The 16,386-nt window shown below is 40.0% G+C and overlaps 1 protein-coding gene across 1 annotated transcript in view; it reads left to right on the top strand.

Annotated features, from left to right (window-relative positions):
- BANK1 (B cell scaffold protein with ankyrin repeats 1) overlaps positions 1–15,258 on the top strand; it is a 129,969-nt gene extending 114,711 nt beyond the window's left edge. The window contains exons 11-15 of the mRNA XM_086612191.1: positions 7,037–7,105; positions 8,959–9,143; positions 10,851–10,914; positions 12,424–12,494; positions 15,214–15,258. Coding sequence (XP_086468317.1) covers positions 7,037–7,105; positions 8,959–9,143; positions 10,851–10,914; positions 12,424–12,494; positions 15,214–15,258 — 434 coding nt within the window. The remainder of the gene's footprint in view (positions 1–7,036; positions 7,106–8,958; positions 9,144–10,850; positions 10,915–12,423; positions 12,495–15,213) is intronic.
- The last annotated feature ends 1,128 nt before the right edge of the window (positions 15,259–16,386 follow it).

The raw sequence follows: 16,386 nt of genomic DNA, 5'->3' as shown, positions 1-16,386 counted from the left end.
ATCGGTCACTGGGTGGTGAGCAATTACACTGTGCATCACTTGTTTGTATATATTATTACCATTGTACATATATGTTTATATTCATATATTAGTAGCAGTAGTATTAAATTGTTCTTATCTCAACCCACGGGTCTCTTTCCCTTTTCCCCTTTAATTCCCTTCCTCATCCCTGGGGGTGGGGGAGGGTAAGCGAGTGGCTGTGTGTGGAGTTTAGTTGCCGGCCAGTCTAAACCATGACGCTTCACAAGCTGGTTTTTAGAGTCTCTTTCAGAGCAGGTCCTACACTTGGAAACCAAGGCAGTAGGCACTCAATGATGCAAGTTGTCGTAACCGAGCTACCGCAATGTACAGTTTGAGCAACTGCCCTGAATTTGCTGACAAATAAATTCTAGGAAACATGAGTGAGTTGAACAATTTAAAACATGTGTTCTCATAATTTCTACTCAATTTCATTTATTCTATTTTCAAATTTTAATGAACGTGCAAACTGCTGTATTGAACACTGCTAAGCATATGGCATCTTTAACAGAGAGTATATTTGTTCTTTAATTTAGACCACTGCAAGAATTCTGCCTTCCATGTGAAAGGCTCATCAAGCAACGGAGCTGCAAACTGGTGCCAAATGGCTTGTTGTCCAGATGGTGTGCACTCTTAGTGTGCTCCCTTTCCATTCCTCAAGTGCACAGTATTCCTTTGTAGGTTATTTTTTTCAATTGTGTGCTGCCAAAACAGCTGTTAAATGAATGTATGAAGGTGGCGTGTTTTCAGTTTACAGTGCAGTTTTAATGCTTCCTATGCCTTTGTTCCTTTGCAAACTTCTCACAAATCCCTGAAGGAATGCATTTCCCCTCTGTGCACTGGAAGCATTTTAGTATTTAAAGATAGCTGTCCGTGGGACTTCACACTAGGGTTAAAGGAAGTGGGAAAATATGTTTCCCAGTTTCTATCCCAGAAGAGAATAGCATTCTCATTGCTTATCAAAATCACAGGGCATGCAGAAAAAGTAGGAGCTAGTGGATATTTTTAGGGAGGTAGAATATCTCATTTACAGAACACACAACATAAACCCAAATGAAATGGAAAAACAAAATCCAGAACAGAACTGTTAGTGTCTTGCAAACTTATCAGGCTGATTACTGGGAACTATAGTGATTGCGTCCTGATTTAGTAATTCTTACTATGCAGAATGTTTAAATGCTCTAAAGCAGGGGTTTCTGAAGCAAAGCCTGGGAGCCCATGCAAACTGCAAAACATTTATGTCCCACAGAGGGATTTTGTAGTACTTTCCTACAGTGAGTATAAAGTACTGCACTGCAGATGAATTTCATTATGTATCCCCAACTCAAGGGTGTTTTTCCATGAATAAAATACTAGGAACCACTGTTCAGCTGTCTTAGAGCACTTAGACTGTTTTTACAGACCTGGTTGGGGTTTGGTATACTGCCTTCACCCGCTGTGTTCATGCAATCAGACTTTTTGCTATATTGAAACACATACTGAATAAGGTGCACGGAGAGAAAACATTTATAGGATGCTGCCTGGTTGAAAAGCAAACTGTTCTAAATAGTATATTTCTGGTAAAACCAGATAGAGTGTCTTCCCCTTTTTGCTTTTCTCTACTGAAGACAAATGGGACTGCAGAAGTATATTCAGGTTTTATGTGCTGGAGCAAATATTCTTGAGTAAATAACTAGAGTGAGTTATGTACTCAAGAATTATTGCTTTTATTCTTTGTTACTGTTATTACTTTTCGTATCTTGCCTCAGTGTAGGGGAGTCATCTCTGTGCAGTCTCCTGAGGTCCCTCCCTGACCGAGGTTGCTGGGGTTCTAACAGGTTTGAGCTCGTATTTGACAGACTCAGAATCTCGCTGCAAATTGGGAAGAGAATTGCTGGTGAGCGCATGTTTATTTTTGGATTAATGTTTTCACATTGTCATTACACTGTGATTCTTTTAAAAGTCATTTTACTTTTGATCTGAGAAAACTAGGATTTTTCAGTATCTCAGCCGACTAATTATGTGGCTGTGGAAGGTAGAGGCTGACAAGAGCCTGTAGAAGTGATGAGCAGATGAGATGCTGCAGCTGAAAAACTCAGGCAGCATGCGTTGGGCCGCTGTGAATAACGGAGCGGCATGGCAGTTCGGTATTTCCTCTAGTGCATTTGGCATCACCTAGTACTTGTTCTGATGAAATGACTGTTGTGTGTTCTCATAAATATCTTGAGTGTCAGGCAGCATGTTTAGAACAGATCAGAACTCCTCTACCAGTTTAGATGTGCTTACTGGTTTTCTCACACCAGTGCAGTTAAAGCTGGCCAGTCTTTTTTCCCTTGCCTTCTGACAGTGTCAGTGCATTCAGACACCGATGCTACCATGACAGGACAGCTTCTGGGTTACCTTGCACAGCACGGCCATCCCTTCTCCACAGTGCTTGGACCTAACTAGACCAGAGTTCTGAGGCATGCTGATACGCTTTTGTTCTGTGCTCAGCTGCGTTGCCTCAGAAAAATGAAAAAGGCCATACTGTTTACAGTGTCCCGTTTTCTCAGTTGATTTCACGTTGTGAATCGCTAGAATTTTTTGGTTGAATCTTAAACATGTGAAATATTTTGTGTAAATTCTAGGGAGCGGTCCTTAATCGTCTCTCGCAAAACTCACTGGTTAGCATTGCGTTGATGACCTCTGCCTAGTCCTCATGCTGAGTGATGCTCAGTGTGTTAGCAAACAAAACAGACAAAAGGAAAATGCGAAAATGCGATCTAAAAAGATGTGAACAAACATCTGCAGAGTTCTCATCTCCTGAATAATAAGCATCATTCTACTATATTCCTTCCTTAGTATTCTCTGTGTATTTGTCATCCCTTGCTGTGCTACATCTAATTTACAATCTAATCCCTACCAGAAAAAGAACCTGCAAGTTTTATTTGCCTAGGTACTATGCACACACAGTTTAAATGTTAAAATGTTTAAATAATGGGGAAAAAAATAGAGTGGGCAAAGATAGGAGTCTCTCCCTGCAATTCACCCCTCCTTCTCCATTCTTCCGTTAATCATGAGTTAATAGCGTGACAACTTTAAAATGAATGAAGCAAAAACCTACTTAAGAACAAGGAGGAAGCTTACAAACCCACTGTAATTTGCAGATGAGTTGAGATGTGTTAATAAGTGCAACCCTAGTGTATTAATTAATTTGCATTAGCACTTAGCCTCGTGTTTCTATAAAGATTTTGTTCCCCTGGATTTTAATTTTGAATGTTTCCTAAATAAAACTGCCATGGCGATAGATAATTTTGTTTGGAACATCAGTTCAATGAAGCTGATGAATAAATGCATCTTGAATTTCCCTAAGCAAACTGCATTCAGATTAGTGGTATTTATTGATTCTTTTTATTCTTTTTTCCACTGTGTCTCTTCTCCTTTGTGTTTGTTCTGCTGGAAGTGTTGAGTAAGTAGCATTAGGTATGATTAGCCCAGATATTCTTCCAGAGGGTAGGTTCATCAATCTAGCTTCATTTGAATGGCCAGTGTGTGACACCAAACTGTTGTTTGATTTTTAGAGGTAATGTTGCTAATAAAACAAATTAGGCAACGTCCTTCAGATGGGTAAAGTAAAATGTAAATTAGAAACCATATCTCGTTTGATTGTTGCCTCTTAACTCATATGAGCTGTCCTCCCTCATGATGTAACTCTTTCCACGTTTTGATTGCCCATGTTTCTAATTATATCACTTCTTACTGGCTTATCACTAAGCAATTTTTGAAATGTCATAGTGCATCTGTGATCCCTCACCATTACAGCTTTGTGTTAGAACCTCAATTAATTCTGAAAATCAGATTCCTGCTCTTTTTGTCAACCTGCAGCTATTGTAAAAATTCTAACTCTGTCTTTCTAGATCCTTTATATTCATCAAAGTTTCTTGCACAGTTGCGTGACTGTAAAATGCTCTTCTTGGTACAGAATGATACACAAGAGACTTAGATTTCATAGCCCTTCTATTTGTGGTGATAACCGTGAAAACATTTACCGCGTTTCAAGCCTCACAATATTATTTACCTGCATGTGCAGCCAGCCTGAAACATCTGTAGCTAGTCTGATGGAGATAAAACAGGCAATTCAGAGTTCCTTGGATCCCCCTCACATTTCAAGCCTTCTGTGAGGGATTTTCCAGAGTTCTGCATATTTGCCACAAAATTTGTCTTTTGTCACACTTTTTAAATGTTGTTTTCTGGTTTCATGTCCTACTAGAAAATATTGGCAGTAGTTTCTTACTCTCCGAGTTTGCTTTCCTGGAGAAATATTGAGGTTACATTACATTCCTAAAAATCGATCTTATTACCTAAGACATAAAAATGTATTTAGGGCATGCAAAGAACTTCATCATGTCCTGCAGCAACTGAAGAGAGGAGAGGGATTAAAGTGGAATTGCTTATTAGTTCTCTCAGCCTCCTTTAATTCTGAGAAACTGAGAGAGAAGAGGAGATGAGTCGTAGACAAAAATTATATAGCATATGTTGGGTTGGGATGTATGATTTGTAGATTTTGACCTACTAGCACCTATGGGTACTTTAGCCAGTCACAATGTGATGAAAAATTCAAAAGGACCCCCTTTCTGATCATATAGATATTACTGAAGGGTGCGCATTAAGTAAAAAAGCGTAGTAGAAGTACTGCAACTTTTTAATCAGATTATCTATGGCAGAGAGGCTCTGAAAATATAAAAATATATAACCTTCCTCAGTTGAAGGACTGTGGCATTTTGACACTTTAAACAATTGCTATATTTGTATTGCTTTACTGAAGGAATATTCACTTTATCTTCCGTAAGAAATAATGGAATATATGTCTGTGCAAGATTACCTATTTCTTTCGTTCCACTACTGTATTCGAGCAGTTTGTAAGTAATTAGAATATGAGAATGAAAGGGTAAATTGCTGGAGTCTTCCCTAATCCTGTGGCAGTTGTACAGCATCTTTCCAGGCATTCCAGAAACAGGAATTTGTTTTCATTGACCTCACCCACACTGAATACTTGCTGCCAACTAAAATCATTTCAGCAAGACGTGGCATGTAAAGTGGTTTTAACAATTTTACTTCGAACTGGAAGAGTAATTCCATTTCTGATTACTCCAACACTGCAAAACTCAGCAGAAATTTCAAAGCCTATCAATTAAAGTGCTTTCCAATCAGGGACATTGTTGAGTATATCCCTTCTCCTCCTTATGCAGTAAAATTCAGGCTGCCTTCATTACCTCTGGTTACTTTAATTTCTTCTTTAAAAAGAGAATATTATTTCAAGTCTAGAAGAAAACACTGCAAACATATTTAGCAGGGTTCTTTGGGAATTACAGAGAAGAGTATTACAAAAGTTAAAGTCTGTCAGTCTTAGGCTGAAGCTGGGGACATAACATCAGCAGAATGTGTGGCCTCTGTATAGTTCTTTTACTCTCTCCATTTAGCCTGAGAACATTTTAAGGAACATCAAGCCCCCAGCTGTTTTCATTCATCATCACTTTCCATACGAGCCTGCTCAGGAGGTGGTGTAAAGACTTACTCTGCAGTGTAGAAAATGCACCCTTAGGAATTGCTCCTCCCTCACCTCTGCATGTAGAATCATAGAATGGTTTGGGTTGGAAGGGACCTCAAAGATCATCTAGTTCCAACCCCCCTGCCATGGGCAGGGACACCCTCCACTACACCAGGTTGCCCAAAGCCTCATCCAACCCGGCCTTGAACACTTCCAGGGATGGGGTATCTACAACTTCTCTGGGCAACCTGTTCCAGTGCCTCACCACCCTCAGAGGGAAAAATTTCTTCCTTAGATCTAATCAAAATCTCCCCTCTTTCAGTTTAAAGCCATTGCCCTTGTCCTATCACTACACGCCCTTGTAAAAAGTCCCTCTCCAGCTTTCCTGTAGGCCCCCTTTAAGTACTGGAAGGCTGCAATAAGATCACCCCGGAGCCTTCTCTTCTCCAGGCTGAACCCCCCAACTCTCTCAGCCTGTCTTCATAGCAGAGGTGCTCCAGCCCTCGGGTCATCTTCATGGCCTCCTCTGGCCCCGCTCCAGCAGCTCCATGTCCTTCTTGTGTTGTGTAGTGTGCACAGAGTTCAGATGCCACAGCGGTCTTGATCATCCGTTTTACAGGTTCCCCTGAGAGAAGCTGATGCATCGTACAAGGCAGCCCAAGCAGGCAGACAAGAAGCAAACCAAGGTCCACTGGGTTTCCCAGGTCAGCAGGAGCAAGAAGCCAGGGCTGCGGGGTACCACGCAGAGCGTGCCGGCTCGGCGGCTCGAGCAGAGCTCTGCTGTACTGGGCCTTGGTCTCCAAGCAAATACTTGCTCCATTGAAGTGGCATGTTTGCTGCATTGCAGTTGTGTCAGAAAGATTACTTAATGGGAGGGAATTATTCCAGATTATCAGTTTGTTTAACTGAGACGTAAGAGGGGAAGCCTATGTGGCAGTAGCTCAGTTCCCACCTTCTGGGTTTTACGTGTGCTGCCAGCAACACTTTGCAGCATTTCAGGGCGTATCCGGGCTGGCTGGGCTCTGGGCACCTCACAGGAACGGCGAGGATGGGCTACGCTAACGGAATAAGTGATCACAAGCAGACAAAGATACACACATACTCTTTCTTCAGCAGTGCCACTATTCTTACCTAGTACTATTGGGTTTTTCTGCCTTAGCTTTCACCATAAAATAAGAGACAAGCTACACCAGGTGTCTGTACCATGTGAAGAAGTAAGAGATCTAACTGTTTTCTGAACAAGTAATACGTTAATGTGATACGTCTATTTTATTTTCTTCAAAGATTCTTGTCATGATATGTGCAATATCAGTAATCCTGCCGTTCTGTGCAACAGAACAATTTTTCAAGTAATTAACACTAGACTGAGAAGTGGATTGAGAAGTACTCCTAGGCTAGAACAAGAAATGTATTCCAGCCTGCTTTCATGAGCCTTTTTGCTTCGTTCACAATGTATGATGGTTTTTATTGTCATTTTTCACCAAATTCCTTGTATTCTTAATTTTGTTGCAGTGTTTCGACAAAAGGCTGCTCAAATGCCCAGTGACAACGACAGGACATACTGCGATGCCAGGAAGCCCGGTACAGAATTTAATTTAGCTCTTTAACTGCCTTGATGCTTTTCAGTAGAAGTAGTAGAGATTTGCTGTGACTTGATTTTGACTGATTTGGCATCTGTTTTCCCACATATGATTTATATCCTTAATGGTGTTGCAGCATTAAGACATCAGATTAAAGAAAGAAAAACAAAAGTTACAGTCTCGTGGGAAAGATCTGTAGAGTCAGTTACTTTATGCTTTTCTGTTTCCTTTCTCCATTGTGATTAAAACTAAGAAAAGGAAGGATGGGAGGGCTCAGCTGCACACTAATGCCAGCCATGGAAAAGCAGCAGTGTGGGGAGCAACAGTTCTCTCCTGGGTACCCCAAGATCCATGTAAAATGAATTATTCGTGGCAGTCCGCTTGTTAGTTGAGTTGCAGCATATCAAAACGTTGCTACCATAAATCCCCTTAATGGTACCCGAAAATAATTAATAATGTTACGTACAAAACGAATGAACACTGAGTTGCAGATTTTTCCTCCCTCTCCTGTTAGTGAGTAGCAGGTCAGGATTCAAGCATATAAAGCAGCACGTAATTGCCTATTTATTTCTGCAGCGGGGAGCTGCAGTCTCCAGTGCTACTGACATTACTTTTCATGAAGGCAAAACCACTTAAGAAAAGAATACAGGTCCTTCTAGATCTTACTGTATTAGAATATTGGTAGCATACCTCTGCAAAAATTATAGAGAGAGATATATAAAACTGAGTCGTTTTTAGGGGTCTGGGGAAATACACACGCACACACACACCCCTTTTGCCGATATGAAAAATGCAGTTTTACCTAAACTGGTCCGATCTCCAAATAATGTTATCAGATGCAAGGCATTAGGATCATTACTCTGTCAAAACAGAAGCAATTAGCTGAGATGCACAAGAGTAGAGGTTTATGCCTAATATGTGCTAGTATTGTGTATGATGAAAAGGAGGGAGTGGGAGAAGCCACAGTAGCTGCTTTTTCCCTTCCTCAGTGTATTTCCCTTTGCACAGTCCTTCCTCACTTAAAATAGAGATACTGGTGCATAACACAGCAGATAAAACTGACCCAAATCATAATTATGGCTTAAACTGTGCAGTGAAATAGGTGCTTTATGGCACCTGTGCAACAGCCTCGTTCAGGGCTAGGAGAGCCCTGTTTCATGGCTGCTCCTGTGTTCTGGATCAGTATCCCGATACTGCTGCACGCTCCTGGAGCGAGCTGTGAGTCTGATAACACGCGTCTCCCTGTCATTTCCTTTCGGTTGTGCACCTGTATCATCATCTTTAGGAGGACGAGGTTGCAATGTTTTCTTACCACTGTAATGAATTTAATAATTTGAGGGAAGTAAATCATGTGAAATTTTAAAATGCTTTCTGACCAAATTTCAGGCCCAGCTTTTGAGAAATGTAATGTGTGAAGTTGGAGAAGGGGGGGGCGGGGAAAAGGCACTGTGGATACTTTTTGCCTTAACATAGCAACAATTTCCTTTAAAACGTCAGTACTACAGCTGTAGTGCTAGAAGGAAATTCTTACATGAACTGACACTAATGGAGAATCCACAGATCAGGGCAATAGTAACGAATGAAATGTTTAAGATGCTACTCTGCTGCCAAAGAGTAACGGTAGAATCCTCATTGATTTGTTGCATTTCTCTCGTGGGGAGGCAAACACCAACAAACAAACAGAAAGAAGAAAAGGAGAAGGGGAACCACCCTAAAGATGGTGTGTTTTTATTGATGTCAGATTATAAAATCACTCCTTACATGCCTTCGTTGAAAAAACTGCTTGCATCATAAAGAGAAAGGAATGAAATGGGTTCATTATATCTTCTACCTTGGTCTTTCTGCATTTTGTAGCCGCACACAGAGGCCACACTGACGCAGTAACTGATGGCACTGTGAAACACAACATCCCTGCTGAGCAGAAAGAACTCATCCACTTACAGGAGCAGGTGAAAAAGGGGGCAATTTCTGTGGATGAAGCCCTTGACAGATTTAAGCAGTGGCAGAATGAAAAACAGAGACTACAGTCCACTCAACAGGTATGTGTCTGAAATTTATGTTTCTTGACGAGAATCTTCATCAGAATTTAAAAAAAAACAAACTCTTGTATTTTGGCTCCTATGTGTGAGGTCGAAAATAAGAGTCATGATTTATATGCCCATCAGCTCCCAAGGAACTTGCTGCTTATGGTTCTGAATCTTCTAGATGCCCGTTTCCACTGTTGTTTGATTACTCGAGAGGTTTCCTGGATTTATTTTGCCTGACTTCAGGTGCTGTTGCATTTGGTTCAAATCCTGTGTTAAATATGTTGGTCTTCTAAGACTTTTGTTGTAAACTGCTAGGTGATGCATCTTTCATGAGACCACAAACCACCTGTAGCTCAACAAACCAAATGCACCACTGAACAGTGTCAGCTAACAATAATAACTAATAACAATAGTAACTAATAACTAAGCTAATAATAACTTCATCAAGCGTACATTGATAATATATTGAGTTACAGCAGGTTTTGTGCCTGTCTGAAAGTGGTGAATCTACTTAGTGAAATTCACAGTCGCTAGCAGCGCTCTTCAGCTCCTCTGTATTCAATGTGTGGAGTAAATTGAGGTGCACAAAACCCAGATTTATAAAAGCCCACGCACTGAGTGACTGAAAGAGCTGCATCAAAGCTAGAAGCTAAGGAGAAAGCCACGGTGAGGAGGTTTTTTTTAATTACTTCTAACAAGACAGCTGGAAGAAGAGGTTATGCCCTCATTTTCTATGAGGTCGTGCGTCAGCAGAAATATTTTCTTGTTGTCCTTTAAGTGCATTGAGTAGAAAGTGGAAAACCAAAGCCAGTCTACTACTCTGCAGAGTGGGAGAGCTATCAGATGCTGGCAACAAGGAGAGATGATTAAGTGCTCTTTACATTTGCATTTACTGAAGAAATAGTATGAGCTTTGTCATCACAGTGGAACACTTAAGAGCAAAAGCGCAAGGAGTTCGAACAGTCGTTTAGGAGCCCGGTTCCCGTGCTGGGCACCAGCATCACAGCAGTGGCTGTTGGGCAGCAGTGTGAGAGCGTGGTGGATGCCCCTTTCCAAATCTGCCCGCGGCCAGGCACGCAGGTGGGAATTTCTGGTGTTGCTCTATCAGTCAGGGGAGTTACCTGTGGAGGAAGATGATATCTAATCTGTGCAAAGACAGCAGCATTAAGTCATAAGTCTGTTTTTTTCCTCAGTTAACTAGAAGACGCCTGTATTTCAAGGATTCACTTGGGCTGTTTTCACTGCTTCAGGAAAAAAAGCTACTTGCTAGTGGTGGTTCATACCCTGCATTGCATGTGTGACTTTTGGTTGGTTGGGCAACGTAGAAAAGTCTTTCACTGTTACCTCGATATGAACATGGCAAATTTACTCCATGCTATCACTGCAGTTGTCTGGTCTTCACTGGGATTTTAGAGGAAAAATTGCTTGTCCAAAGCAAAAAATAAACCCCCAGGCCTCTGTAATCTAACGCCAGAACCAATATAACTTACTGATAGGAAAAATTCCACAAGACTTGTAGGTATAAATGCTAAAATTAGTGTCTGCTTATAGCACATCATACACATTTTTCATTTTTAAAAAAAATTGTTTTCCTGAAGAGAGAAGCTTGGTGTTCAGAATGCTAAAGAATCCAGCTTTTTATAGTTATTCATTATTTATACAGTAAACTTCTGTTACTGATTTCTGCTGCTGGTTTTATGCTTGTTTTTTTACTTCAAGGAAAAAGTGCACCACCTTAGAGACACCACCATTGGAAACAGACTAGAAAAGGAAAATCTGAGTGGTAAGTTGCACTTTCTCTACCTTTCAGAACACTGAAGCTTTGCACTGTAAGTATGCTGCAGAGGTCTGATCCAAAGCATAAGAAGACTTTTGGATCAGGCATTGAATTTGTAATGAGTATTTTCTGTATTTAAGTTATTTTAGTGTAATCAGGCTTTCAGCAGGGTCAAGATTTCATCCCAAAGATGAGCTCACTGTGAGTTAATGGGGCAGAAAATTTACCAAGTCTTTGTGGCTCAGCTTTTCTGTAGCCTCTTTCCTGCTGGTTCATCACAATTAGTGTAGATGATTTCTTGAGAACAATTTACTTGATGACTTTAATATTTTATTTGTAAATCAGCTATCAAGTTGCACTTGCAAATTCTTGATGAACTTTCCACTGCTACAGCAGTTTAGTATTGTGAGTCATTAATAAAAGCTGTACACCATTGGTCATTTAAGATGCTTTTTTCCCCTTTGTGATTGAATGTCATCTGCAGCACTATAAATCACCTGCATTTCCTGCAAATGATTTTCTCCTGTTCTTATGAAAAGATTGTATTAGATGTTATTGACCTTAGGCCTCTGATTTCTGTAAACTTCAGTACACCTGCATTCTTAGAAGGGAAATTTAGTGTTTCTTTTTCTCATTGGACTTGGTATCATTTGTATATTACTGTTTAAAGTTACCACCTAATTGTGTTATTTCCTTACTGCAAGACAGAAAAATAATCCATAGTACTGCTTTCCTTATTCTGTTAGTGTTGTATTTATGTAGACTCGATAGTTGAGATACTGTAATTAAGGGAAATTCTTGCTTGCCCAGTGGCAGAGCTGCAGTCCAGACTATTTATATTTCAGCTTTACTGTCCTCCATGGTTGGGAGGTAGCTGTGCAGCATCCTGAGCACATGAACAGGCTCCATCAGCCTTCACAAGGCGCTCAGGGCCTGGGGTCACTGCATTTATTCCTACAGTCTGTTACCCATAGGCAAGGCAAAGCTCCCGATGACATGAGGGCAATCCTTGGAAAGTATTTGTCTGTAGGGTTTTCTTTTAAGGCCACATCAGACCTGCTCTGGTAGCTGTCCTCTCTCTCCAGAGTTCTGTTAATCAACACCAGAATTTCTCCAGCATTCAGTTAATCAACACCAGAATTGTAAATTTTGTGAAACAGTAAGGCTTGTATTATCCAGTAACTCAGATAATGATCGCTTCTGCTCCTAACCTCTCTGCCCTCTGTTACACTGTTTTTCATCCAGTGATGCATAGAAGCCAGCAGCTTTGCACTGGAGAAACACAAATGGGAAGAATCATTATGGAGGCCCCTGTCTTGTCCAACAGAGCACTTTATTATCAAAGATTTAAATTCTTGAAAATAAGAACTTCTAAAAGATGGAACTCCCTCTACAGCTAGAGGCATAATTAATGGCAAGAGTAAAGAAGGATCTCAAGAAGACAAATACCTAAATCTAGGCATAAATAAATTGCCTGAAACAAAAATAATAATCATGCTCTTTTCTCTCTCATAGTTCCTAAGGAAAGCAGACCAGAGAGCCTTCATTTCAGAGACTTTTTGTTCCACATGCCATTTAATAAAGCGGTATGTATGAATGTTAGCAGTTCTCAGATTTGTTTAATGAATTCCAGTTTTTACATCTGTGTACCAGCTCTCCAGCTGTACCTTTAAAAACATGGGCCTCCCTCTCCAGATTCCACCTTTGAAGTCAGGATTTGGATATTCTTTTTCGTAGACCATTCCTGAAGAATTGATTGAAGATTTAAACAGATCGCATCGGAAGCCTGTTAGAAAAGGAATATGACTTTATTTTAATGAGAAAAGAAAATATCTGCTATAAATTACTATGGAACATAATTTTTAGTTTCTTGATAAGTTTGATCTTGCTTCCACTGTAATGAAAGTTATTAACGAGAGTGGCACTCAGTTCAGTCTTCCATTATCACATTTGATGCTATCTCAAAGTTCGGGACAAAGGCTCCATTTTCAACTGTGAGTGACCCAGATTTTTTAAGGTATTTAAGGTTTTCCTTGGCATCTTTCCTGAAGCCACTGAAGTACTGAACTGGAAGTAGCCTATTGCCTATGGGAAACTTCACCTATAAGCTGGGCTCATGCACCATGAAATAAAACAGAGTAGTCCACTTACAGAAGGCATGGCAGCAGCTTAGGCAACATTTATGTGAGGATGAATAGACAAGTTTTCCTCTAAAATCTTAAAGGACAATGCAGCTTTCACATGCATTCCATGTCCATACTTTCTAGCACATAGGAATTTTTTAAAAACCTGTATGATGCCTCGCTACATCTTTGGACATTTGAATTACCTATGTAAATCTCATTTAGCTGTTTCTGAAAATGAGATTTAAAAATCTGCCTTCTATTGCAGTTACATTATGGCACCTTATGTGCCACATCCCACAGATTTAGTCATCCAGCATCTAAAAATAAGTGCAAGATTGCAGAAACTACATAAGAGGGTTTGAATTGCTCGTAGTTAGTTATCCTCTCATAGCTAATCTCTGTAGAACCTTGAACTTGGCTTTAGGGATACAGCTAGTATAGCGTAACATTCCTCATCAAAACCGGGAATGACTGATACTGTTTTCCATTCTTGGCGTAGCAGCAAGAACTGTGTAGGAGGTGTCACTGCTTCATTGCTAGGTAATGAGCAAGACAGAGGCCACAGAAGACAAACTGTAACTTAGGTGGACTTCAGAAGACCAATAACAGCATTAACCAAATGTTAAGCTTGACTTTTTTTTATCATTTCAATGCCTGCAACTTACATAATAGTTTTAAATGAAGGTAGGTCTCGGGAAACACGTCAGATGCTAAATAGTCCTACAGTGACAAATCTACCTGTGGGGCAAATGAGCAGTTCAGTCTTCGCATCTGTTCCAGTCTTGGGATCCTTGGCAAGACTGGCAAGGTAGGTGGCCTGCTGTGGAGAGATTTTTCCACAGGGAACTCTACTGAAACCATTTCTTTCTTACCAGTTGGCTGTTAAAATCCATAGATCCTTTAGTGTAAGTGGCCTTCATATCCAAGAAGGACGACTTTACAACAGACTGTTTAATACTGACCCACTCCTGGAAGGCACTGTAAACAGCCAGGTCATCCACTGCAGTAAAGGCAGCCGCCACAGAATTTCCTCTTCCAGATTTTGATTTCCAGATTTGTAGATGCCCATGACAGTAAAGCAGGTCTGGTTTAATTAAGTTTGCTTAACCAGCTGCCAAAGGCCAAATCTCTTCCTCAGCTTCATCCAAAAAACACTCAAAAGGGCACTATGCACCTTTCACAAACTGGCAGGTTATTGATTACGTTCGCTTGCCTAAATGTCTGGCTTCATTCCTCAACCCTCATCAGCACCTTGTTTTTACTCCAAGTTGCTATCAGATTGCTTATTCATCAGTTGATGCCACTCCAGCTTGCAGGTACTTTCTAAGTAGTGTTCCCTTAAAACTAAAAAACCAGCACTTAATTTTTAGTATATTAACCAATTTCCAATTTGAGTATATTAACCAATAATCAGTTTTTCCTTCAGTAGGAAGGTGAACAAAGCCAGACCCTAATTTTGACATTTGGATCCATGGAACTCAAACTTATTTACTCAACCCAGTTAGAAAAGTTGAAATAACTTGGGATCTTGAGGCATATAGAAGCTTTCGTGTGAGTAGACAGTGGGGAAGTCATAGAAAATTATTTTTTTTCTTCATGATTTGAGCAGTATGAATTTCAATCAGGACCTCTAGGCTTGAAAATAGTTTTTTGTTGGTAGTTTAAAATAGCGTCCATTGGACTTGTGAAGCTACATCTTTAGCCTGGCTTATTTTCAGTTTCTTAAGTATTTTGTAGCTTCACATGCTGCTCAAATTTAAAATGAAGAAAATAACAAAAAAAAACCCAAAACATCAGTTTCCCACCTATTTGTCAGCAGATCAGGTCTTCATGAGACAAGCCCACAGTCAAACTGTTGACTGAGGAATTCACCAAGACAACTGAATATCCATGTACTCCTCAGCTTCTCCTAATTGCCACCAATAAGGACTGGCCATGCTGTTGGAAGTAAGATTTGTACAAAATCCTCCTCATGTCATTCTCCCACACAAAACCTGCCTATTTTTGTGGATGTCTTGCTCCCCTGCTCCCAGGGACACGTGTTATTTATATTTGAAGTAGAACACATAAAAAGTGACTCATGCTAGCTAAGTATTTTGTGAATTATTCAACTTGGAAAGACATTCTGCACTGGCCTAATTTATCAGTGATATACATGACTGCATCTATTTCTTTTTAGTCTCCAACTAGGAACCCAGCAGACAAGGAACAGATGCCTAATTAACAGAGGTAAGAGCATGTATATGAACACGCAGACAGACATTGTTTGTCATGGAAACTAAGACTTGTGGAAGCACTTTTCAGAGTGCATTCACACAACGATAGAACGGAAGTGAATCTCGAGGTCGGATTTCAGAAGACAAACTATGATCACCATAACTTCTGGTTTATACTAGAACTTATTTTTTGTCAGGTGTCAACTTACTGTTGTTACTGCAGGGCAGATTTGCATGTAGACACTTGCCTGACTTGTGGATGCATTTGAAGAGACTCCCTCTTAGATATTGCAACTAATTGAGATTATGCAGCTAAAAACTGTCTTAAAGTGTGAAGTTGTAGCTTCACTTGCTGCTCAAATTTAAAATGAAGAAAATAACGAAAAAAAACATCAGTTTCCTTTCCACACTGATCACACGCACAGCACCAAACATAATGAATATCGAAGTAAAGTTGAAAGGTAGAGATGCAAGGATGTGTCCAGAAATGCTGATTAACCAAGAGACCAATGGTCATTTAAGTGCTGGAAAGCTTACAGGTGATGATACTCTCTCCACAAACAGCAGAATTTTCTAATGCTTCTGTTGGTGACTGAGTTTCTTGGTTTTAAGCATCTAATGAGATCTTTAATAGTTGGGGGTTTTAATTGCTATTTGCTACCTGTGTGCTTCCATGTTTACCTCATAGCAGTTTTAAAACTGCATGTCTACCTTTCAGTGAAACTTCATCATTAGGCTTGCTGCTAAAACATAAAAGTAAGTAAATCTGTTTTACAGCGTTCGTTGGGGTTTTTTGGTGTTTGGTAGTTAGTTTTTGTGGGCTTTTTTTTTTTTATTTAATCAGTTCAGTTTTCAACATCTGTGCTGTGAACAAACTTACCAGGAACTGAACTTAGATCATGAGCTGAGGTTGTAGACTTCATGAATTATCTTGCATTCGTTCTGAGAATAGGGTACAGTGAAATAATCACCTGGAAAATTTCTTTTTTTGCAAATCTCTCTGAAAATGAAGGAATCATGCAACCTTTCTTCTGCATGGAAGGATGATTGCCATTAAAAGTTTAAGGCCAAGAACAAGGATGTCTGCATTCTGTTAATGTATGTGCAAATCTTTTCCTTGAGATCTTAAACAAATT

This window comes from Tauraco erythrolophus, chromosome 5 (genome assembly GCF_009769465.1).
Source record: "Tauraco erythrolophus isolate bTauEry1 chromosome 5, bTauEry1.pri, whole genome shotgun sequence".
NCBI lineage: Eukaryota > Metazoa > Chordata > Aves > Musophagiformes > Musophagidae > Tauraco > Tauraco erythrolophus.
This window is presented reverse-complemented; position numbering and strand designations above follow the sequence as displayed.